The 26,081-nt window shown below is 42.3% G+C and overlaps 1 protein-coding gene across 47 annotated transcripts in view; it reads left to right on the top strand.

Moving 5' to 3' along the window:
* Positions 1-26,081, top strand: part of LOC102563423 (hypothetical protein) — a 718,626-nt gene that overhangs the window by 137,218 nt on the left and 555,327 nt on the right. For 37 of the 47 annotated variants that reach the window (XR_009460815.1, XR_009460817.1, XR_009460816.1 and 34 more), the window contains one exon: positions 9,083-9,201. The exons of 6 other annotated variants lie outside the window; for them this stretch is intronic. Coding sequence is in view for 2 of the 41 variants with exons in the window: in XM_019490370.2 (XP_019345915.1) it covers positions 9,083-9,201 (119 nt within the window). In the remaining 39 variants the exon portion in view is untranslated. Of the gene's footprint in view, positions 1-9,082; positions 9,202-11,836; positions 12,157-12,230; positions 12,476-26,081 lie in introns of those variants that run through there. 4 more of the 47 variants (XM_059724322.1, XM_059724325.1, XM_014606691.3 and 1 more) reach the window with 4 other exon arrangements.

Below are 26,081 nucleotides of genomic sequence, written 5' to 3'. Positions count from 1 at the left end.
CCAACACCTTCCTCTTTGCAGTGGAGCTAATGGCTGGGAAGCCTCATTTCATCCCAGGCCTCTTAGGGTTTCTGGGTTACTACCCTGGTAATCTACTACTCCAGGGAAATCCCCAGCAACTGCAGGGCATCAGGGAGCTGAGTCACCCTGCCATTGTGGCATTTCCCTGTGCCAGCTGAGCCCATTGCTATCATGATGGAGTAGTGACCCTACATGGTTCCTTTAAGCGTCAGGTGAAAAGGGGTTGTTTGATCCGCTGCCTTTAAGTGCTCCACACATAGCCATGTGCTGCCTTGCCATGGTTCCGGAGCAGATGACTCTTTGTGGCACCCCAAGGCTGGGGGCCAGAAGCTACACAATAACAGGTTTAAGTGATCCTAAATTGGTTTAAATCTGTAACAGAAAGGAAATCCAGTGCATATAAACTGCTTTCAAAATGGCTGAAACTGCTTTAAGATAAACCTGGTTGAATGTAGTATCAGACTTAAATGATTTAGGTTAAACCGGTTTACAGAACTTCTTTCCTTCCTGGTTTAAGTTAGTTCACAGTCCCCCAGCATCCCAGGATGTTTTGCAGCCCTGGCCTGGACTGTGCTGTCTGGTCCAGTAGAGCAGGGTTGGTCCTGCCCCTCTGCTCCTAGCCAGAGCACTGTCATCTCTTCAGTTGGCTGAGAAGGGGGTGGGGGTGGGAAACCCTGCTCCCAAGCATCGCCCTAGGCAGGAGTGGAGTGACGTGGTCAGAAGCTGGTAGCCTGAGGAAAAGGGGAGGGGCTTAATCCCCCCCTTCCTTCCATCTCTTACCAGCCTGGGACCCCAGTCAGGGGCCCTGGCCTGGGCCTGAGCTGAAGTGGGGGAGGAAGGGGAGAATCACAGAGAAGTGGGGCTCGCGGGGACACTGCACAGAGCCCTCCATCCCTCACTCCCCAGCCACAGTGGTTCCATGACAGACTGGCCTGGCCTGGCTATGGGGAACCAGGAATAGTCAGGATGCACACCTCCCACAGCCCCAGTTCGAGCCACAGCCAGCTGGGAAGGGCCCTGCCCCTGCAGCCTGGCCCAGGTCCGCTATCTGCCCACCTTGCCTGGGCATGGGGTTGTGGGGCTGAGCTGGGCCAGCCCGTGGGCACAGAGGGGCCAGGCCAGGAGAGGCTGGGGATGGGGTGGGGCCTTTCCCAGCCAGCTATGGCTCACGCTTGAGCCATGGGAGATGTGCACCTGGATTGCCTCTGGCTCCCCATGCCCAGGCTGGGCCAGGCTGACACAGCTGCTGCAGTGGGCAGGGCTCTCCCCCTCCTCATTCTCCACTGCAGGTCTGGGGAGGTGCTCTGTGTGGTGCTGCCTTGGGGATCAGAGCTGGAGAGGTGAAATGCCGGGCCCTGCTGTAGGGCAGGGGATGGGGGCGGGGGGGGAGAAACCAGCCTCAGGAAGCCCTTGGTGGCTTTTTCTTCCCCAGCAGTACAGAGACCCCCTGGTGGGTGTTCTCGGTTGTGGGTGCTGCGAGCAAACCCTCTGCTCTTTAGATTGTGTTTGTACAGGAGAGTCTGGTCAGGGCTCAGGCAGGGACTAGACTAGATGCTAGAAGACTTCTGGAGGCCCATCAACTCCACTTCCTGGTCATTCCACTCTCCCACCCTCCTCTAGCTCAGGCCCAGGGCCAGGGTCTGCTCATGCCCCTGTTCTTGCAGTTATTGCACAGAGCTTTTTGGACGATGAGGATGATAATTCAGTACATATGTGGGATAATGTGCAGTGAATGAAGGGGTGGGGTCCATGGTGAAAGAGGCAAGATTTTTTCTAGATCCATTTCTCATTGGCTTCATCTCCTCTGACGCTTAATTTGGACGTAATTCTGTATTGCTGCAGGTGTACTGGTGGTTATGACAGTGGAGCATGAAAATATAAACAAAGTGCAAGCACTTTAATTAATGTGCTATCTGACACAGGAGCTGAATTGGAGCTACTCTAAAATGTTATGGTCCCATCTCTTCTCTCCTCCCCCCCCCCAATAAAATCACAATAACTTAGAATCTAAAAGCAGGAGAAAATATCTGTTAAAAGAATTGGTATAAGGTTTTTTTTCCCTCTTTTAACATGATTTTCCTTATCTGTGGCTCTACGCTGCAAAGCTGCAGTTTTTACCTTGAGGAGGACTGAAGGAACTTTTCTGTAGAGCTGTGACCATTCTTTGATCAGCTGGAAGCATTGCTTCTTTCTCCAGGTCCTGGCTCCAGTGCTTCTTTACCAGTACCCCCAGGCAATGCTGGGAGACCCTGAAGCTCAGATTGAAACACAAGCCTGCATGTCACTGCCAGCTATCTTCTTAGCAAAAGCACAGTATTCGTTACTTATTCTTTTTCTTAAGTCTCATTTTCGTTTTTACTTTCATCTCCTTTTTTTGCACATCTTTGTTTATTCTTTCTTTATACATCTTTTTGTTGTTTTTTTTTCTCTTGCTGCTTGTCCTTCCTTTCTTTTCTCACCTTCAAAGATGAGCTCTGAACTTTTTTGCTGAAGTTTAATAGTGCTCCTGGGGACCATATTTATACTAGTAAAGCAAGCAACAAGTCATAAACTCTTTTAATTTGCAATGCAATATTGTAATTGATTGAAGAGGGGACATGTTAAAATTTAGCATGTATAATTAAATTAGCATATGAACAGCTTCACATCTTTTTTGTTTACCCCAAAGGTGGTCTGCCAGAAACGCCTACTGTTGTTACCAGTGAGTTGCTGCTGCTGGATTGGTCAGTTTAGTCAGAAAAATTATCTTTGAAAGCCGCCCTGAAATACATGCCTCCTGGACTAATGTGGTTAGATTTCAGTCTCCTCTGACAGACACTGTGCTCTCATTTTCAGTGCATTGTCAAACCCAGCAGCACTTGGTTCCTGAAATTCTTCTTCTTCTGCTGCTTGTTTTTTGCCGTGTACACAACGGTTTCTTTTTGGACTGCAAATTCTGTTATTGATTGCTGCTTTTCCCGTTAACTGAACTTTTGCACCAGTATCCCAAAGACCAATTCTTTAAAAAAGCTCTTGCAGCTCAGCCTCAAAATAGGAATGGTGAGGAAATGCAAGGTGCATTCTTCAGCTTTCACCAAGAGCCTTATGCTTCAGAAGACCTTCCCGAGAGTGCAGGCAAGAAAAGAGTAATCTGTTTTGTGTCTTTTCTGGAAAAGTACATACTTAGCAGTACTTTATATGCAGAATATGGGCAGCAGGTGAATTCTCAGGCTTGACTTCCATACCAATTCCACCTCCACCTGGCAGACTGATGCAGGCATGTCTAATGTACCACAACTGAAGAGAGTAGGTAACAGTATCATTATTAAAAGAATATAGCCATTTTTTAAAATCTGAAAATATGTTGCATCCTATTGTTACAAGCATCTTGTAAGATAAGGTTGTAATCGAAAAGGAATGAGGACTTTTTTTCAAGCAAGATTTTATTTTTCCTGTTTTTGAAAACAGGAAAATAAGATGCTATATTAATAAACATTGGCAGGGGAATTCAGGGGTGAATTTGCCTGATATTTTGTTAACTGGCCAGATTTCAAGTTGACAGTGCCTTATTAGTAATTAAAATGCCTGGCAGAATCTCCAGTTTATCAGCATGTAATCAAATGAAGGGCATGATAAACTAATTGTGGATCTGAAAGTCACAGGTACATCTAAAACAGAACTCTTGTGAGAAATGCTTGTAAGACTCTATCCTTCCCTAGTTGACTTAATAACATTTTTACTGCTTTGAGACTATGAAACTTCTGACCCTAGTCTTCAGATGCAATTAAAAAAAAAAAATTAAGCTTTTGTGCTCAACAAATTCTTCTAATGAATTACTACATTTTCTAGGGCTGGTTGTAGACTCCATTATTGTTTAATGGTCCCTGTTCATAATCTTAAACCTTCTCTTTGGTGGTTGTTATGTACTGTTGCAAACCTCTATTTGTAGGCAGTAGTTTGAAGAAAATGCCAATGGAATTAAGCTTGAGTATGTAAAAATGATTGTGTGTAGGAATACCAAGCTAAAAAAATCATGTTGAACTGTAATAAACATGGCTGTAATTAAAAGCCTAAGCAGAGTTTTTCTGTACCTTGATTTCTCTCCTGAGACTTGAAGAAGTTTTCTCTTTGAAGCCTTGGGATTCAGATTTCTAGTCTGCAAGTCTTGCTACTCGCTCATTAAGTCTAGGTGCAGATGATACATTTAATTCGTGTTAGGACCGCAGAAAATACTATAAAGCTGTAACAGAACAAATGTACACAGCAGAATGGCAGACTGTGCTGTAAGTTAACCCTCGATGGATGTGCTATCAGACTACTTTAGAGAGGTGGGGGTTTTTTTAATGTCTGTGCCACATCTATTGTGGGTTAGGCTCGGTTGCATTCACTGGCATCCCAGGGGCCCCACACAGGGCAGCACGCTCACTTCAGGCAGAGCTTATCCACTTGGCCAGGCCTGGGCTGGCCCTGTCCCCTCTGCTGTCACTGACCCGAGTCAGTGACAGCCTCTGATACTGTCTAGTTGTGAGCCACCGCTGGCTGGGGGCCGGGGAGGGAGCCTCTGTTCCTGCAGCTGCCCCGACCCCATGGCATGCTGCAGCCAGGCCCAGGGGAGCCACTTCCTCCACTTGCAGCCAGCAGTGTGAGTTTTCTGTGCTTCTTTTCACTGTACTGTGAACTCCAGTGGGGGGTTGGAAAAGGAGCCCCTCTGCAGCGTAGGCCCAGCCCTGCCCCCACCAAGACCCAAGCTGGGAAGCTGAGAGGCCCGCTCAGCAGGGTGCTTCTTTTTCCATTCCTCCTCTTCTCTCCCGCCCCTGGTCAGAGTTCCTGGCACAGCGAAAAGCAGCAAAGAGAACTTGTGATGCCGTTGCTGGCTACAGGTGGGGGAAGAGAGCCCCACTGCCATGAAGACTCCTCCCTTCCCCCCCTCCCCCCATAGCTAGCAGGGGTTAGGGATGGGGGAGCCACTCCAGCAGCCTCCTGGAAGGCATGCAGTAGTCTCTCCTGCCTGCTGGCCCTGGCTAGTGCAAGCAGGCACTGAGCCCCCCCCACCCCCCCTTTCGGCAAACAGCACATGTCTGTTGGGTTGGAATGCGCTCTAACTTACAGCACTTTCAGTAAAGTGCGAGAGAGTGCTTTCCACCTGGAGCTATTTGAACATTTGTGCTTAGTCTAAGAGAACAACTGAGGCATTAAGCTAAGCATAACATCCTTCTGTTGGCTTATTGGATGAGCATCACACTTTACACCCACCCCAAGTATACCTGCTAACAAGAATGGTAGTCGATTTAGGAAAACTCTAGAATCTGAATTCCATCCATTCCCTTGGTAAATGGCATGTGGCCAACAACATTTTCTGTAAGATTCAGACTCATACTAGTACTTCTGCTAGTGCAAGCCTTGGTCCTCATACTTACAAAAGGTTCACGGTGGTATAGGTTTCTGTCAGTTCCTGATGCAATGCTGGCCATTGTGAATGCCATGAGAACATGAGACTTAACATACTGATAGTTTCAGGTGAATCAAAGTTGTCAAAACTTTTCTGTAGAGGTCAAACTCTTCTTTTCTATGGTATCTACCTTAAATTTTTAGTGTGTCACTGCAACCAGAGATTTGGTCTCATTGTAGTATGTACTGTACAATATTTGAGTTAGTACTTTCTTGGAGCAAAACTTAGGTCAAGATTTTCAGAAGCAGGCTCTTGAAATATACCTTTGCTATCTAGATGAGGGGCCAGATTTTCAGAGCACTGGCAGCTTTCACTAAGTTTTGAAAACCTTGCCTTAGGGGCTATATTTGACTTGGGGACATGGACTGATACAGTTTTAGTGTAGTTATATTGTTAGCTGAAAAATGATCTTCCAAATTTTAAAATAATTTAGCAATATAAATTGTATTTTATTTTTATTTTTGTTGAAATGTTTAATTACTGTAGGGCTACACTTAGTTGTTTTTCTATTACTTGTGCTCTTTTTTTGTCATCTCAGACATAACTTATAAGCACAAGTATTTTGCCCTTCAGAATGGGCCTTTATGTTAGGGAGCTCAGTGAACAAAAGTCTTTCTGTCTTGGTGAATTTCCAAATCTGAATGGTCACCCTTTAGCCTTGTAGATAAAGTTTTAAATTGAGACTACTATTCTCAGCTTACTTTCTAGTAGATATTTTTTATAATTGTAAATTGCAGATATTAGATTATAGGGTGATTAGAATATTAGAAATTCATAGGTAGGGAGATTAAACCCATTAGCTCTCATATATAGAGAGGATGATTGTGGGTGTGTACACAATGTATGTTAATCATATATGTATATATATGTGTGTGTGAGTGAGAGATTAAATTATATATATATTTAATCTCTTTCACACACACACACACACACACACACACACACAGTCCTCTACCTCCCATTTTACATATATGGCATTTGTTAATATAAGCAACACCAAGCAGAAAAAATAATGGAGGAGGGCAGGGAAAATTCTTGGAAAAAAAGCAATTTATACATGGTACATTCATTGCTGACTGAAAGCCAGTGCTGTTGTGCTAAGGAAGGGAATTGGAAAGCTCCATTTTGTGTTCATATAATTATATGACCCCCATTTAGGAGTGGCTGACCTAACCCCTCCTGTCTCCTGCTCCCCTGCCCTCCCCCACCCCCCCCACAAGGAACTGCAGTAATTTTTTCTTCTATTCCTTCACAATGAAAACACATCAGCTTTGAACTCCAAAATCATCATCATTTTTATGGATGTGCATTACTTGGGAATGGTGACCATCAAACAGAATGGTAATTGGGTCAGATATAGAACTGTAATTTTTTCTGTAAAGGGTAGTATGTGAGTTGATGGTATTGTATTAGATTCCTGTACAGTAGGGGTGGTCCCTTCTTTTACTGCTCTAATCAGCCTAGTGTGACTAGCACTTCAGTTACAGGTGCTGACAGATCTTTCTGGTTTATGGACTGACACCTATCACAATTCCAGAATTAACCAGAAAAAATAATCATGCTGTTTCTGGAAACTTACAGCTGAAAAAGTTTAAAAAATCCTGTCCTTACTCATGTATTTCCACATAAGTATATTTTAGCACATGCAAAAACATCTGCATACTGTAGGAAACCAAGGTTGACAATAGTGTGTTTTGAGAAGATCAGCATGGCACCATCACAAGGAGGGTTTAAAATAAAAAAAAAAAGGAATGTGCTGTTACATATCACTGCCCTGAATAGATTGATATGAGAAGCTGAGACCACACTCTGTGCACCAGTACTGATAAGTGCTGTGCTTGGCTAATATCAGGAATGACTTGAACAGGAAAACATTCAGCTTATCCACAAAAAATAATATCCAGTCTCTTAATGTGGACTGAAAAAGAGAGAATGTGCTTCACAGAATAGGACTTTTTGTACAAGTGAGCTAGTAACAAGGGAGACATGAGAAATTCTATAGTTTGGCAAGAAGTAAATAGGAACCTTGCCATGATAAAGCAAAAACCTGTGGAAATGTTTGCACACTGTTGTGTGGCAGAATTGATACTTACTCACACTGGTAGTTCCCAATTTTCATTGCAGTCGGTGGAGAGAAAATGGATGTTGATACCTGGTTGGGCCAGAACGATCAGGCAGCAATAAATCAGTAGGAGAGATAGGACATGGAATTCAATCTCTCTGGATGGACCACCCTTGGGTAGACCGATTGCAGCCAGTAGAAGCTATGTTGGTGGCATTGCTGACTCTGTGCTCTGTTTGTAGGTTCAGATATGTCTGAGATTAGGCCTGTTTCAAGCAGTCCCTTTAACGGCCAGACCCCTTCCTCTGATCCCAATCATTAAGAGATTATGTTTCTTGAAATATCAGCATTTGTTGGCCCCCCTGGCTGGAGCAAACCACTTAGCCTACGGGTGCAGGAATGCCCAAATAGCTTTTCAGTGCTAAAGAAATGCTGAGTTCCTAAAATGTACAATTTGTACAGTAGAACAGTCTTTCACCTGCAGAGTGCTGGTAAATGTTTTTTGTACTGTGGTCAAGGGCATGCACTGATAAGTTGGTTAAAAACAAAACAGAACCAACCCAGAAGCAAAAGAAAAAAAAAAGCCACTATGACAGTAGGTGTTTTCTAATCAGTGACTGTAATTGAAATAGGAATATGCATCACAGAATTAGAGTGTATACTTGTCAGGCTTTCAGCAATGAACTGGTTCAAAATTTTCATTTTCTTTTTTTGATGCCAGTATTGTTTGAGGCTTTTGTATTTTCTTTGGAGTTTCTTATTTTGTTTTTTGTTTATAGCTGCTCTTTGTGGTGCAAATACTTTTTTTTCTTTTCCATTTCAAAGTCTGGTGTCTTTTACTAGGCAACACGGGAGCAGATTGGTGATTTAAAACAAATTTTTTTTTTAGATCTTGAAAAAACCTGAGTGAATTGAATTCAGAGTACCTTTGTCAATACCAAAGTCAAATGCTTGCCTCTTATTCCCTGCTTGTCCTCCCCCCCCCCCCCAGGAATCCCTGGAGTAGCTTGGATGGAGAGCTTTCTCAATTCATACATTTCACCCTTCTAAAAGGAGAATTTCTGTAAATAACAAAAGCATAGGTATCTACAAAGTATGGGTAGAGATTTTGTAACAAAGCAGAGCTGAGTTTGTGGTATAGCTTTGCAGTGCAACTATCATCACCTCTCACTGTCTAGAAAAGGCTAGTATCTAGGATCCCTCCATGGGATCAATTTCTGGATTGCAGGAGGGTTTGGACATGGCAATTGCTGCTTCACGCAGCTGCCACGTGCCAGTTCTAGTGGACTTTGACTGTGGAGTCACCAAATGTTATAGTCAAAATGAAAAACCAGGTTGTTTCTGGGTTTCTGTGCCTGAGTGGCAAACATAAATAACTGAACTTTCTAGTGGGCCAACACGCATGTGCAGCTAGTTTTAACTTGCGGGTCCCAAATTATTAGCCATTTTTTCAATACATCTTTATAGTTTTCACAGTCAGCTACACCAGTGTGTGTGTGTAATATCTTTCCAGGTCTTACTCAACAACAATTATATTATAAACACAAACAAATTCTTCTCTTCTTTTCTAGAAAACTATTCCCGAAACAAAGCTGTTACATGCACTCTGAACGTGGAGGAGACACTCCTATCTGTCTTTAGGAAGTACACTAGTCGAAAGGAGATCTCTAAGAATATTCTGTGCTCTGAGGTAATTATAGCATAACTCAATGTGTACCCATCTCTCTAGAATTTATATCTGAATGTGAGGCTCCCACATAATTAATGTTAGAAATGTCATGAAGATGATGTCCCTTTTCTGATGTCTGTTGTCTCTTACTAATATGAAACAAATGCCTTTTCCTATCAGTAATGCTATAAGGCCCAAGTTCTGCTCTTCTCTGCTCTTGAATTCGGGACAAGTGTGGTGACTGAGTTGTAATTTTGCACTTCTGAAACAGAGAGGAGATTCTGGCTTATAGTTTTGCAAAAGTGTGCAGAAAGAGAAAATGGACTGGAAAAGCTCACCCGCTCCTCTAAAACATCACACACTTTCAATATTGTACTTGAGAACTTGCTATTTAAAAATGTTTCATTATCTGCAGATTCTCTAGCATAATGCATTTTATTAAATTTTAAGGCAGCTGTGATTTACTTCCTTTCACTGCAGCTGTTCACTAGTTTCTTTACAAACAGACTGACTGAAGCAGTTGTCTGGATATCACTGGTTCCATTTAAGGGAAATCTGAATATTGGTCTTTCAGTTTAACCACAGACGTGTGCACACATGTAACTGTATGTATTTCATACAAGCATGTAGGCAACCCTGTCTCACTGTATCATGCGTACAAAACCAAATAAGAAAACAAGATTGGTTTTGCTGAGAGAGTACTCAGAGAATCTAAAACGACAATTATCTTAAATTTCAGCTCCATAAATGGGCTGCTGCTCACTGTTCATGGAGGCATCTCTGCAGCTGAACCACGTAACATTTGAATTAGATCAAAGCCGCTTACATTTTTGCATTTTAAAAAACACCATTTAATGTTTTAGGTGGACTGAAGGCTTAATCAGAACTTATCTCTGTACCTCATACTCCAAATATAAATCTTTAAAGCAAAGAATATTTCTGATTCATGTTCTGAATCAGCTCAGATGAGAAGGATATGCCTCTGCACATTAATGTTAAGGGTCACTGATATGAGTTGGCACTTGGTTTGGTTATATATTAAGGAAACAACAAAGCAAAACCCACAACAACAATTTGTATCCAGTTTTGGTAGGCTTGCTTCGTGCAGACACACAAACCATAAGGGATGGGAAGAATCCTAAACTGGACCAAAAAAAAAAATCCTAAGAACAAAATGTGTAGCAAATATGTTGTTCTCACTGCCGTGTCTCCTGAGGAATATGAATTGGTGTTTGTGTATAATATATCAGTCTGAACGTGACTCCTGTGCAACTCCTTTGACATTTGCAGGGTTAGTCCTGATTTACACTGCCACAACCCAGGTCATATAAAGGTTGTGGCAATGTAACTCAGGGTCAGATCAGGGTGCTTGTCTACTGTACATCCATCTGAAGCACATGTCTGTCTGACCAGTATGTTACCAGTAATGCCTAAATAACTTGAGATGATGTTGGCTATTAAAAAAAAAATCAGCTTTATGAAGTACTTGGTTGTTTAAGTCTATCATGGTTTTTTTTCAACTGGAACATTAAGGCATATATATTAATTAAAATACAACAGCTGTCAGCCAAATGTAGCAGAAGGGCCAGAGAAAAATGCTCTAGCTATTGGTAGGGGGTTGTTGATTGTAATGGTGTTGGTCTAAGGCAGGGGTTTTCAACCTTTTTTGTACCAGGACCCATTTGTAAACATGAATGACCAGTTCCAACCCAGTGCCTCTCACTCCTGACCCACTGCCCCTTGCCCCCTAGCGTGTGGGGCAGGGGGTGGATATGTGGGGGGGGGGGGGGGCAAGCAGCCGCTTGCAGTTTCCCATGTTTCTCTCTTTTAAGAAAAGAACCCATTTTTAAAATTTGTTCGTGAGCCTTCCATTTTTTTCATGCAACCCAGTTTTGGGTCATGACCCATGAGCTGCGAAACACTGGTCTATGGACACAGACAAGGTTTTTTGACTAGTCTAATAGAAACTATCAGTTTAACTAAATAGTTGGAAAAATTGTTCTTTTGCAAGCATTTGGGCACAAACATTATTTTTCAGGCAGAGGGAGAAGAAGAATGCCTGGAGAAGGGCCTGAAAGCGTGCAAAGAACAATTTTTCCCAACTATTTAATTTGGTCTAATAAAAGATATCAGGGGTATAGGCTGCAGCTGTATTCGTCTAAGGACATAGGCAGACAAGGTTCTCCAGTATCTTTTTTCAGACCAACTCCAAAGAGCTGGAAAATTTTTTCTTTGCAAGCCTTCAGGGACAAACTTGTGAAGAAGAATTTAAAAATTCTTAAATAGTTGGAAAAAATTCTTCTTTGCCAGCTTTTCAGGTACACCCTTGCAAAGACTTTAAAAATTCTTCTTTGCAAGTTTGTCCCCAAAAGTTTGCAAAGAAGAATTTTTCCAAGTATTTGAGAATTGTTAAATTCTTTGCAAGCCTTCAGGGCCAAACTTGCAAAGAAGAATTTAAACACTCCTAACTAGCTGGAAAAAAATTCTTCTTTGCAAGCTTGGCCCTGAAAGCTTGCAAAGAATTAAAAAAAAATCTCAAATAGTTGAAAATGCAAAAATCTAGAACTCGTGGTTCCAAAATGATACTTTTTATTAGACCAACTGAGAATGAGTTCCAGATTTTTGCATTTCTTTTTGTCTCAGCCCAGCGCGGCTACCACACACACCCCTGAAGCACACAGTTGGAAAGAATTGTTTTCAAACTTTTGGGAGACGAACTTTGCAAAGAAGAATTTTTAAATGCTTCGCAAGGGTGCACCTGAAAGCTGGCAAAGAAGAATTTGTCAGGCTCTTCCCCAAAGAAGAAGTCTGCCTAACACAAGAGACGAGGACCCTGCCCAGCTCTCGGTCTAAGCGAAGCATTAGCCACAGTGCCTGTGAAGGAAAGGCACTGTCGCACGGGCTGGGAAGGCAGAGAGAGGCCCTGCAGCCGGAGCCCTGCGCCTTTAAGAAAACACAGCCATGGCCAGGAGGGCTGTGAGTTAATTGAAAGAGGAGACTTGGCTGCGAGGAGGGAGGGAGGCAGGCAATTGGCTGGCTGGGAGTGCCCCTGTCGGGGAGCAGGGCCAAGCGGAAGGCGGGCAGGAAGAGGGGGAGAAGGAAGCGAGCCGGGAAACAGGGACTCCGGGGCTGGGGGGGGGAGGGTGGTGGTGGTGGTGCACGGTGAGCTTTTGTCTTGCAGGCTGCGGGAGCCTGAGCAGCTGGAAGCTGAGCCGGGGAGGAGACGCCGGGGGCAGCGGCCCAGCCCAGCCGGTGACACTCTGAGCCTGCAAGTGAGAGAAGGGCCCTTAAAGGGGTAGCGTGCCTGTTTTCTGGTTTTCTCATTTCCGAGCACTGGCTCCGAGGTGGTGCCCCCCCCCCGCCAGCCCCCTTCCTGGGGAGCGCATGGCAGGCTGCAGCCTGCCTTCCTGGTGCAACCCTGGCAGGGCACGAGGCGCAGAGCCGAGCCCTGCCCAGCTGGCACCAGGGCCTGGAGCGGGGAGGCCTGCAGCCCCCCAGCTGGGTCCTGGCACAGGGGGCCTAGGGCAGGCAGAGCCCAGCTGCAGCAGAACGGGGTGGAGGAACAGGCCCAAACCCCAACAGGCCTTGGCAGGATTTTTGCATGAGTGACGTGCCCAGCCTCTTAAATATGATGTCGGCCAACACCAGGGAGGAAGGGTGGGGCTACAGGGGAGGCTTGGAGGTCACGGTTGATGCCCTTCAGGCGTGCTAGGGAGGTGGTCTTGACAAGGACACCACTCGGGTGAAAAATAACGCGTGCGTCGGGGAGATAGCGTGCTGTGCTGGGCCCCTGAAAGTGGGCCTGGCCTCCTAAATCTTTTCAGGCCTCTGTTGTGGCAGGCCAGACAAGCTAGAGCCCAGGCTGGGGGAGGCTGCTGGCAGGCCGGCGGTCCTGGCGAGAGTGGACCTTGAGCGTGGATTTGACAGAGTGGGCCTGTTCAAGGCTCTGATTACAGCTGTTTTTAATTTAGCATGTAAAATGTAGGATATATTTTAAAAATAACTTTAACTCACAGTTAATCTACTGATTGTAATATCCTTCCGGTAGGAACAAAATAGTCGGAATGGGATAATTGGAAACTTCCACTTTCGATCTTAGTTTAGTAGTCTTAGACAAGCCAGGCTGTCCAGAATTATACGTTTTAAATATACACACTGTACTTCAATGTACATATAACTGTTAGTGGTTGCGCAAAAAACAGTCTCATTTTGAAGCATATTTTGAGATCAACATACAACTGTGTACATTAAGCCACTTTGTTCTTGATATGTAAACCAGTAATTGGAGTTTAATATTTTCCCACACAATCTGTTTTTTAAAAGAATCCAGTAATAGTAAAGCATTACTAGGAATACTAGAAATCAGGGTCACTAATAAGGAAAGAGAGGTATGAAATGCTTCAGCTACTCAATTGTTTTAGAAATTAGTCTTTAAAAAGAAAAATAAGGAAAGTGTGACTTAATGAGCAGGCACATGTTGTATCTTCTTCTTCACTGCCTTGCAGTGGGTGTAGTAATTTACACTCATGCAAAGGGAGTGCCAAGGATATTGTAACTACAGCACTACCCAGTGTGAGGTGTAGGCAATGTAGTATTAGCCCCTTTGTAAATGTAGCTCACACTTATCTGTTGTTTATAGTAAAAAAATAAAATAAAATAAAAAAATTATTGCTCAGGGATTTTTAGATTTAAAGCTTAATGTAAAAATAAAAGATCAGTATATGTTCAGATTAAAAAACAAGCTGATGTGCATCTAGATAAAGGAAATCCTGAATAATAAACAGCATAGTTGTGTAGGGAGCAAGTTATACCAGAGAAATCAAGTTATATATATTTTCTGATAATTACAAATTTAGTAGCTGAAAGGAAATCAGTTGATGTACTAGAACGTGTGTGTGTGTGTGTGTGTGTGTGTGAAGCCATTGCTATTTTGTCATGTGAAAACTTGCTTCAAAAAATTTGAGTTGTCCTGGGGAGATGAGCATGGGTTCATTGATTGACTGAAATGGAAAACTGGGAGAAGGATCAGAAGCAGAAAGTACTACTAGTGTTTTGAGCTAGGTGAAAGTGTCAAGTAGGCACATGTTTAATAGTGCTTGGTCTACATTTATGGCATGCACTCAACACCCTGCTCTTAGCAAAATGTTGATGCCCTGGTGCTGTTATTTCTAAGTAGTTGTTCTGTTTAATATATTTTTTTAATATAGGGAGTATCATCTAAATACATGGTATGAGGAACAGTCCCAGGGTAAATGTTGTTGCTCTTACTGGGTGTTGCTGGAAACAAGCATTGACAGTATTACTCTGGAAAGGGAAATATCCATTTTATGTGCATCTGTATGCTGGGATAAATCATCCTCTCCATTGGTGATGCAGTTCTATACTACAAGGGCAGGAGTTGAGTGACTGTACCTCAGCATGAGGTAGGAATTTGCAGGGCAGGGAGCTACATCAGTGATTTAATTTTTTCCCTTGGTAAATGGGAGAGCATAGCAACCACAGAGACTTCCTTTTATTCCCAGATCTTGTAAAAGAGCTCCTTACCATATTGAGACCCGGTCTTCTACCACTAAAATGAAAGCTTTGCCATTGGTTTCAGTGGGTGTAAGATTAAGTCCTTGAGGAGGGTTTTGCCCTTTTCATGGGTGCAAGGTGTCATTTCAGAAAATACGACATTAGATGCTTCAAAGCCATCTATTTGCTAGAACTTGGGTTCAATGGTAAAACAGTGCAGAGCTAGGATAGTAGTGGAATGTTTTTTAATTGGTTTCACACTTCACGAATCAAAGTGCCAACTTAATTACGATCCCACCAATATATTCCCAAAGGTGTTTTTGCACAACTGTCTGGTATGTGCAGCCACAATTTTCAGAAATGAGGATTGGCTTAACTGGGGAAGTTAAAAAAAAAAAAAAATTACAAATGTGATATGTTTTTGTTTGCCTTTTCATGTTTCAGGCCTTTCAGGTTTGTTTTACTGTTTTGTTCCCCCCCCCCCCCCAGTGATTACGCTAAATCTTCTAAATGCTAAATCTGTTTAAATTAAAGACCATATTTATGTCCCTTGATGTGACACTAGAGCTGGATCTTACTAAAGAAAAATCAAAACAACCTGTTAAATAGCATAAGACTTAGAATAAAACATTGAGAGTTGCCAGCACTGCCCCTTGTGTATCCTTTCCTGTCACACATTTGTTGGGAATAGTGCCTCCATGATAAGAGGATTGTTTTTAAGTCTTACCACTGAATCTCCATGTATTTGGTTAACGACAGGTAATGTCTCTGTGTGACTGCAAACATTGCTCTGCTGCTGTTTTGAAATGTTGTTGGTAAGAATGACATTGTATTATTTAGTAGATGTGGGCTACTATCTTTTTCAAAGGTGATTACTGTTCTGTTGCCTTGCTTCCTGGTTTGTAAGGGAAAGGGGTCATTTTTACTTGGCAGAGAAGAAAAAGATTCTGAAAGATACAGGGATCTCACTGGTTTCCTGACTCCTTGCTTTACTAAGTGATTATTACTTGTATATACCAAGGGAGGAAGCAGGCGAGATTTTCACATTTATTTTTCTCTCCTTGCAACCAACATGGGATTACTCTCTAATGTTACAAAACTGATTTAATCTGAAAAACCTTTCCTTTTCCTTGATATAGTTTTTAAAAATGGAAGTTGTCCTGATCTCTCTGGAAGGGTTTTTTGCTTTAGGTACAGTGAAATTTAATACGTTCCCTGTTGTTATATAAGCTGTTAGAAATGTAAAAGACTCAAGATTACACTGCTTTAGAAAAAGTGACTTGCGAATGGTGAAGACGAATGGTTCTGGAGAGAGGAGGAGTTGCCCAAGGGCTTCCAGCTTTGTAAAACCTTTGACTTCAGATGACTTAAAAGCAAAGTTCTGGTAGCAGTGAAAGGATGAAAAGGAAGAGTCATCCCTACTGTGACTGGCCTCTTCCTGTGCTCAAACCTAGTGCATTCAAATGTATCCTTTAATCCAAACCACTTAAACCTAGAGTCATACTAATGCCTACCAGGAGGAAGAAGTCATTCCAAGGCCTAGCTAAGGCCACAGGCTGTGCAGATTACTAGTTGAGTCATCATATGACTCTCTGGAGAGCTCGAGCCTCCATTTAGGCTCTTCTTGCATAAGGAAGGTTTGCATAACAAGGCAAAGTGATTTTTTTACCACAACTCCTGACCTCTGCACAATCCAGAGGATCAACTGCTACTCCCTCTGAGGGAAGTCAGATGCAATGTTCTGAGCCCATGCCATACAGACCCCAATGCAAAGTTTAGATGTATCGTCACCTTGGCGAAAACCACCTCATCCCACCCTGATTCAATGACACACAGACATAAGGAGGCAGAGTGACAGCTCACTTGCATTCTGTTCAGCCATTAACCCAGTAAGAAAAAGGGACATGGGAGTAGCAAAGCAGAGAACACAGGTTGTGTCCTCTAGGCATCTGAGCAGTGCTCAATCTCAGGACTTTTCAGAACCTCTTAGATGTATCTACAGCAGGGGTATGGAACATACAGCCCGTGGGTTGGATCTGGTCCATGAACCTGTGGATCTGGCCCACTGAACTATGCCTTTGGAGCATTTGGGTCTGGCAGGGAAGCTCCCTGCGTCTCAATGCAGTTAGTCCCCTGGGGTTTGGCAGAGGTTTCATTGCACTGCGTCACAGCTAAGAGGCGGGGAGAAGTGGCAATGGTGGCTGGGTCCCTGGTGTCTGCCTACCTCTGCCATGAGCTGGGTCATTCTGGTTCCCCTTACCAAAAAACACTGTTAACCCCCTGACTTAAACAGAAGAGCCTCACCATCCATCGGCATGCAGCTGTGAGGACTAGCTCCTTCTAACAAGCTAGGTCTGGGATTTAGTGTTGGTTTCTGTGTGATCCACAACAAGGGCTGGGCATCTGAATTCCATGTGGTAACAGAGCATCGTTAACATTTCTTCTTCCATCTGGCTGGCCATCTCGGCCCTGATTTAGGAGTATTGTCTTTCTTTTCGTTCTTTTTTCCTGCCAAACTTTGTTCAGATTTGGAAAGAAGGGCTATCTCCCCTAATGCTTTGCTTTCAAATAAGTTAAAGATATTTAAGGAATTGGACATGTTTAGAGGACACTCTTTGCTTCAGGTTCAGTGCTTTTTTATTTTATAGCCGTGCACTGGGATGAGGGAGGTAGAGGCTTTGACCTCCCTTCTCCATAGCTAAAAGGCTTCCTTGTTTTCAAGGGGGGGTTGAAAGATTAATATTACTGAACATTTTACTATAAAGACAATTGATAGTGCCCTTGTGACCCAGTATAAGGGCCAGGATTATGCCTCTAGGCTTGGAAAAAGGATAATAAAGGGGAGTTTCAAGCATTTACAATGCACTTCAGTCCTACAGTCCAGGGAGTGTGCATGTGTGTGGAGGATGCCACATCCCCCTTTTCCTCAGCCCTGCCAGCAGTGTGCTGCCTCACCCATTGCAACCCGTGGTTATCTCAGCTGTGGGAATAGAACCCACAGAGATACCACTTTCAGCATTGAGCCTCTTCCATATACATTTTTCCTCCAGCCCCTCCTTTTATATTTTTTTTACTACAGGATAAGGGTATTTAGCCCAGAGTTTGGCATGTTCCCTGTTTCCAAACAAGCCATCTGCAGTAAATTAATTGAAATAGATTCAGAGTAAGTTAATAAAGGCCATTCCCATCCACACACTTATTTATAATATTGCAGTGGTGTATAGGCACGTGAATCCAAGGTCAAGACCCTCTTTTGCTGCACCTTACAAAGGGATGAAGTAAAAAAACATATAGCTTCTGCCCAAAGAAGCTTCAGACTCCAACTGCCAGCTGCAGCTGAGTGCTGGCTGAATTGCTGAACTCTTTAGTGAGGGGATATGAATTCCCTGTGTACTTTTGTCATTGAAATTATAACTAGAACTTTAAAAATGTTAGCTGATATTGCTTGCAAGGTTCAAGGGACCATCCATCTTTATTGAAAAAATATTTACAGTTGAGCAAGGATACAGGACAAAGAACTTATTTTTTTCTTTGCTTGTAACCATTTCAGTGAAGAACCTATAATGTGTAATCTGCTGTGATATTGTAATAGTTTATGGGACATTATCTTCTCATTTTGTTGTTGTTTCATCATGCTTTGTTTCCTATGAAGATATAGTTTATTATCTAGAGATACAAAACTGAGGACTTTTGAGTGTAAAAATGCAAAATTTTTTTCAGTAATTTCTTTTTGGAGTTATTAGTCCATAGTCGAGTAAAGTTGTGTCAATAATTGTGAAGTAATAGTTTAATAAAAACTAAAAATGCTCTTTTGGAAGACAGAGTAGTTTCAGGAATCAGACAACTGCTAGAAAACCTGTCAGGACACTTTTTTTCTTTATACTGTATGTGACAATCTTATGTTTATCACATGCGGCTACAGCTATCTAAGTTGAATATGGCTTGTCAATATTCATGATTTTTTTTAATATGGAATATAAACAATAATTTGAACAGTATACCAGCTGCATAATATGTAAAGATAACCAAGTTTCAGTGACAGTAATAAAAAGGCTGCTGTTCCAGCTCCTTTAGAGGTGTTTTTTATGGCCTTGTGCAGACATTCAGTTTCTGGGAGAGTCTCCTTTTCCAGGAGAAACCACACGTGTACAGATGCTCAGGCCTTATCTCAAAAGTGAAAATGGCCACTTTAAGAGAAAAATAACCAGGGTTAAATCAGTCCTTGAAGAGATTCTCTTAGAAGAGCAAATTTCTGTACATGCTGTCGCTTCTTTCAGAAAGGAACATAGTCCTCCAGCATCCACCCCGTGCACTCCACACCAGGGAGACAGTGTGGTGTTCACTGGACTCTGCTTCTCCAACAGGAAGCAGAACAGGCCCCCTGCACAATCTCTACTTTGTGCTGCAGGGAAACACAGGCTGAACATGAGCTGTCTGGGTCAGCCAATTGGAGCTGCCCTATGCACTACTGCCATCTGTTGCCAAGCAAACTAAGGGAGCCTGCAGAGCACACTGAGATGCCTGTACAGAGGCCCCCATCTCCTCCCCTCCCTCCTTTGGGTTTGCAAAGTCAGAACTGCAAACTCTCCACTCTTCAGGGCCTCAGCATTTGAATGTCTGTACATGCAACTCTGGGTAGGTTTCCCCGCCTGGAGAGCAAACCTGGGAGAATTCTTCCAGATTATTTGAATGTGTGTAGGCAGCCTATGTGCGCTCATTTTACTTTGATGCTAATATGTTTTGTTCTTATTAACTCATGTTGTTGAGGTTTTACTGTACAGAGGGAAAGGCTACTCTTTTTAGGTCATTGAAGCAGCTTGCCTTTTGTTCTGTCACTTCTGCTTAGTTTTGCACTTTGAACCTGTCCCATTTCCCCAATGTGCCAAATGCAGATCTTAGCCAGACAACCAGCATCTTCAGCTGTCAATCCAACTAAGAAGGTTTATCCTAGAAGTTGGGGGTTCTGACTGGGATCTGACCTGTGCTGAGGGCACTTAGATTTCACTCTGCTGGATGGAGAAATGGCGTTCCAGAGGCAGCTGGTTTTAACTACTACTTCTCTGCATCAGTGCTGTTTGATGGAGTAATTGTGCAGCATGGGTAGTGTGGTCCTTGACATCAGAATTTCCTTCTGCACATTATGACTTTATTATGTCATATTGAGTAACCTAGCATCCCATTGTGAGGTTACAGGACACTTGAGGCTTACTTTTTGTCCTTAAACTTGTAGGATTGAAGGGAAATTCATAAAAATCATGACTGGTTTGCACATCTTGAGAATCGGGGAAATGCTACCACAGTATATAGCCGTATACTCTATAGGGGTTATTTAGAAAATTGTTAGTGTTGTTAACGTCCTTCTAGCACATGTGATCTGTGATCAGTGCTATACTTTTCCCAGCCCTGAAAGTGACTAATTCTAGCCAATTTTAGTGTAACCAGCCCTAGTGAGAAGTGAACAACTGAAGAAAGGCTGAGCAAATGTAACTAGCACTGAGGTGCTTGTATCTGTGGGCAGACTGTCCCTGCATGTATTAGCAGGCATTCCTCACTTGACGTAACCAGTTCCTTTAATATTGAAATCACTGGGATTTGGCATTTGCACAATTAACAGTGCCATTTGCACAATTTAAATGGCTGAGTACCTACCTGTGGGTATTTTAAGTGGTTTCTAGTGTGCAGTAGAATTTGGATACTTTACAGGGTTAAGTTCTTAAATTCCTAATTCCCCTGCAGTGATTAGGGTTTACCAGGTAACTGGGATCTACAAAGCTGCAGCAAGTGGCTCTGCAGGACAACTTTCAAGCTCCATTGGAGTAGAGAAACAGGGCCTTATGTAAAAGTCCCAGCAAACAGCTGAGTCTCTTGTTCTTAATTCTGCAACCCACTGCAAATTAAGTGGGTTGTGAATCACCAAGATGCAAGATTGTATGTACTTAGGTTGGTGCTTTGCTCCTGAAGTTTTTAAAATGATTTTTTGCACATTTTTTTTTCTCTGTCAGGCTGTCAGTCTTATCATACTTACTTCCATAAAACACACGCACCTCATTTCCACCCTTACCCCCCAGTCAGCCCTTTAAAATTAGGTTGCATGTTTCAAGCAGAAAGCTGGTTTTTCTTTGCTTGAAATAGAAGCAGAGATGCTGTGCTCTAATGGTTGCTGTAATACCTGTCGTTTCTTTCTGCATCTCAAAGGAGCGAGCTGGGTGCAGTGTTAACTCTCTTACAGTCATTATTGAGCTTGAAGCAGCAACTGAATTGGCTTATGGTAAATGAGCACCTGCATGTAGTCTGTAGTAGCTTGATAAGTCTTGTAGCCTAGAAACAACATTTTATTTATTTACAGAAACTTGTATGCAGAACTATTTACAGTAAAGAAGTAACAATGGTGGTGCTGCCACTTCAGATTCCGGGATCTAGCCTTGTTGCTGTCCTGCCACACCAGGAGGTTTCTGCTACTTCATCCAGACTGTTAAACACAAGTAATTGTTTTGCCTGGTATTTAGCTGTGGCTATATCTGCTGTTTTCCCAGATCTGAGGAAGCACTTTTTGTGCCTGAAAGCTTGTTCAGCTTCTTTCCCAACTAAGTCATTGGTCAAATAAAAGGTATGACCAGAGTAATATAGCTTCTCATATGTATCCTGGACCATCACAATTACAATGCTGAATTAAATCAGAAAGCCATACGTCCAAAGAAAAGGATTAATGCTTTCCTTGCCAAGTTTATTAGATGTATGGATTGTGTTTTCTTATCTTTTCGTTTTTCAAGCGATTTCCTACGTTTCTGACCATTCTTCAGTGTGTGGGATATAACCTTGAATACAGGTAGGTTTACAAAAATATAGTTTCCTCTTTTATAAGGTTATCATGGTCATTCCTTTAAGAGGGAACAGTCAGCCCTCTGGAGAGAGCCCATCTGCAGAGCATTTGGATAGGCAGGGCTTTTAAGAAGCACTCAGATGAAGATGCAAGCGAGGGGAAATAAACTGGGGATGCAGGTGCTTGCTACACAAGAAGGGGAGCAGCTTGCTGTGCTAGGAGCTGGAGCCAAAGGGCTCCTTGAGCACTTGGGATAGGGCAGAAGGATTTTTGTTTTGTTACTTTATTTTTTGGCTTGTTGCTTAAGGCAGTGTTACTAGAGGACTGGCTGAGGAGCTCATCAGAGAGCAAAAGCCTGTCTGCAAAAGCTAGCAGACTAGGTAACCCACTTACGTATCACTTTATCCCATGTAGAATTCCTCATATGTTTGATTCCTCCAGAATTCAATGGCATAAGTAAGACATCCCATCTTTTCTTGCAGAAATTATGTCAGTACATCTTTTGCTTGGTTATTACATGTTTATCTGCTCATTTCTCTTGAGGAAACTCATTAATGTTCCAGTGAGCTTGTGCCAAAAGTTACCAGTTTAGAAATCTTCATGCTGTTTAGTTTCTAAGAGATGAAATAGGATCACTTTCCTGTCACATTGTGCCTGACTGGAATCAAAATTGACATTAGTTAATTTTTCTTTCCTTAAGGAAAGTAAGTGTATTAATTCAGGAACCATTGAATGACTGTGTAGCGCAAGCTTTTACATATTGTAAGGGTAACTACTCTGTAATACTTGAGCGTAAAGCAAAAGAATACTGGTGGGGAGACGATGGGACAAGTGTGAGCAAGAGGGACTGAGTGGCATTTAGGGCTGAGCATTGTTGATGACTTACTGCTGCTTATGAGAGTTTGGCCTGGCTGCATGTCAGAGCTATTAACCATTGAATAACATAGCAAATGTATACTTTTAGAAAGAAAATGTACAGTTTTAGAAAACTCATTCATTTAATTTATGGAAGGAAAAAAAAAACCTTATGCCTTAAGCCATAGGGCTTCCTTACCTCTTGGAGATACAGAAAAATAGCCTGGAATGCTATATTTTCTAGAGAATCTCAACATTTTGCTTGCTCTCTTGAGGATCTTCAAAGCTTGCAGTACTGGTACAGAGTGTGTTGTCACCCTTTGCAGCCACATCTCCAGTATGGAGTGACGACTGTCTTCATCATTCAGCTTCAACTTCATTGCATTTTGCCACAATTCTGGCAAAATGGTATCTGTATCTGTAGCTATTTGCAAAAAATTGGCTTTGCTTCAATAAGCCAAAGCATTTTAAAAATGTTTATGCTTACCTGCAAGCATTTTTCAATTAAAATTTGATGCACCATGCTCTTGTCATCATATATGACATGCGTAGAACATTTTGATTATTACTTTAAATCACTCTTGCTTTATAAACATCCATCATCTTTTAAATGATCATATATGGTGGTAGTCACCCAATGGTCATATATGGTGGTAGTCACAATAGGGTCTTGAAATACAAGGAAAATGTTACGTGTTGCCAACAGGTTGTTTTGAAAATGACCTGTTTCATTAGCTTAGGGATCTGCCCACCAGTAACCAGCTATTTAACTCGAACTTTCAGTGGTAACATTTTTTCAGTTGCCTCTTCCCTGAGGGTAGCTTTCTCAGGGCCATTTGCTAGAGGAATGTGAAACAATGAAATGTAGAAAGTAGGATGCATCAGTTTGTAACATGCAGACATATACTGTCCAACAACATTCAGTATTACAGGTCTGACTTTGTGCTGAGTACTTTCTCATTGAAGGAAAAGCTATTTTTGCTTGTGCAAAGTGTAAAGGCTTAAGTTGTGTTTTTTAATGCACTACATACACAATCTCCCCCTTGATTCTCCTCTTCATTTTCTTTTCTGTTTACCCTTTCCTTTTTGTTTGCTCTCTTCTTCTCCATCTCTATTCTTTTGTGCTGTAGTTTTTGTGTCTTTGATTAATGCACATGCAAAATTCCATTTTTGTTCTGTTATTAGCTCCTTTTTCCCTTGTTATCCATTTGTTTTTTCTTGTGATTTCTGACTCTGCTGAATTTCTCTTATTGTTTCTTGTCTATTTAAAAAGTATTTTTCTTTTCTCTCCTCCTTACTTGCAGGATGCCTCAGTTTGGTTACTCCCTCCATATACTTTACAAAATTGCTGCGTTGCTGAGAGAACCTGGCGTTGCTGAAAGAGAACCAGTCAAGAACTTCAGATTCTTGGCAGGGAGAAAGGAAATGCTTATGGATAGAAAGACTTTGGGTACTTTTACATGTGCTCCGTGGAGGAGGCTGTGCTTTAATTAGAGTGCCTCTTGGAGCCACTCTAATTAAAGCGCTGCCACGTCTTGTGTATCAGCATCTCCGAGCTTAAAAATGGCGATGGGGGTGCTTGTACTAAAGCTTGCTTGATGAGCTTCAGTTCAAGCGCCTCTGTCGCCATTTTTAACTTTGGAGACGCTGATGCACAAGATGCAGGAGGCTGCTGCAGTGTGATAATTGCCACATTCCAGCAGACTTGATTATTCATGTCTGCTGTGATGCGTTGTAATGACAACACATTGGAGCAGCCTCCGCGCTCATGTACAGGTACCTGTAGACTTCTAACTCCAGCAAATTCAGTTTCTAACAACAAACCTTTTTATAATCTACAAGGCTTTTAAAATTCACAGAATGCTAGGCTCCTAGGATTAGCTTTACAAGAGGGGAATTGATATATTCAAGTAGTGTCACTAGAGCCGCTAGCTATAGCTGTTATTGCATCAGCACTTCCATCATAAAGTCCTGCTTTGAACAGTTTATAACTGCCATTAAAATTCACTACAGACTGAAGTTGGCATACAAGTTCTGAGCCTGAAGCAGACTCCTCCCCTCTCCTCCCCCTGCCTTTTTTCTCTGTCTTTATATTTTCCTTGTTTTTAAAAGTGTAGGTGAGCTAAAGGAATGCAGTAAAAACCATTAATTATCAGAAAGGCAGTAATGCATTACTCCGATCCAAAAACTACTTTAAATCAGTTTTACATGGCCTTTGGTCATAACGTGGACTAATGGTTTCAAGTGTTCTGATAAATGAACATGGCCTTTCTTATATAAAAGAAAAACACCTATTTGATCATACATGCACAATATCTTTCAAATCAATTTCAGTAGGCTATTCAGCTTTCATTTTTTCCCCAGTGGACTACAATGACTCCTAACTCCTTCCCCACCTCCTCTTCTGTATAGTTCATCAAGCCAGTGAGATTTGCATCTTCATGCTGTGGGGAAAAATATAAAAATAAGGAAGCTGAGTATTTCTGATTGTTGGGAACTGGACATGGAGCTATTCAAACCTGACCTAGTTCAGTAGTTCCTTTATGTGGTTACTTTGGATAGAACTTGGATGAGCTACGTGGAATGAGTTTGGTCTCTGTCCAGTCTCTAGCAGGCAAGCGTTCAGGCAACAGAACCCACTGCCAGCACATTTGATATTAATTGGCACCTGTATTGCCAGTATCTGCAGGGAAGCCATGGTGGAATGAAGACCCAATCTCACTTCTTCCTTTAAAATGACAGATCCACGTTATGTCAGTGTATGGGCTGTTCATCTTTCATCTGTTGCTAAAATAAATGGAAACCTGTAAAATCCAGGCTGCCAAGCTTCTACATTTCACATGCTTTTAATTTCAGACACTTTTTTAAAGAAGAAAATTCTTTGAAAGAGAAGAGATAAATAGATATGCAAGATGACTGAAGCAGCTGTTCGTACCTTCGAGAAGATTTTTTTTTTTTAATTCCACCTTGAAAATTGAGGAATCCAGCATGTACATGTGCTCATCTACGTCCACACTCATGCACACATACTTCAATAGTAAAGTTTTGCTGCAGGGAAGAACAAGGACCATAAGTGTGTTAGCAGAATTGTTGCACACACAACATTTGCTGCTTTAGGGCCAAATTCTCAGTAGTCATGTATTCCTTCAAATACAAGCCAAGGCAAACTGCAGATTATAACTCAGCCCTTTAGAGATGACTGTGATTCATAGGGACGGACTAAATCAGTCATTGCCCATACGTGCCAATTGTTTGCTACTTCAGGGGCTTATGAAGTGTAGGTACCAAAATAAATCAATATATTGTATATTATATCAGAACCCAGCTGCGTATGTCAGCCCTACCAAATCAGCAGACTTTGCACCACCGCCTGGATACTTATTACACAACAAACCAGAAAAAGGCAATTTAACAGGGTTTCCTGCATGTCTGCTTGAGTGAGTCACCCAGACAGCAGAGATGGGAAGAATGAAGATGCTATATTTGCCAGAATCAGCAGGAGCCAACAGCTCTAGAGGCCAAAGAATGGAAGGGGCTTTCCAGGCCTGCAACCCTCAGCCCCCAGTCCTTCCTTCTCATATGTCCTCATATCCATCTGATCTACATGCAAATAGGTGAACCAGATAATGTACTGAGATTGTGCATTGTCAAATCCTACTGCAGTAATGCGCTAACATAAGTGCATTGTAGAACATGCATTGTAGGGTAGTAC

The sequence above is a fragment of the Alligator mississippiensis genome, chromosome 3 (genome assembly GCF_030867095.1).
Source record: "Alligator mississippiensis isolate rAllMis1 chromosome 3, rAllMis1, whole genome shotgun sequence".
NCBI classification, from domain to species: domain Eukaryota; kingdom Metazoa; phylum Chordata; order Crocodylia; family Alligatoridae; genus Alligator; species Alligator mississippiensis.
The sequence above is the reverse complement of the archived record's forward strand: the minus strand, read 5'-3'. Positions and strand labels throughout refer to the sequence as shown.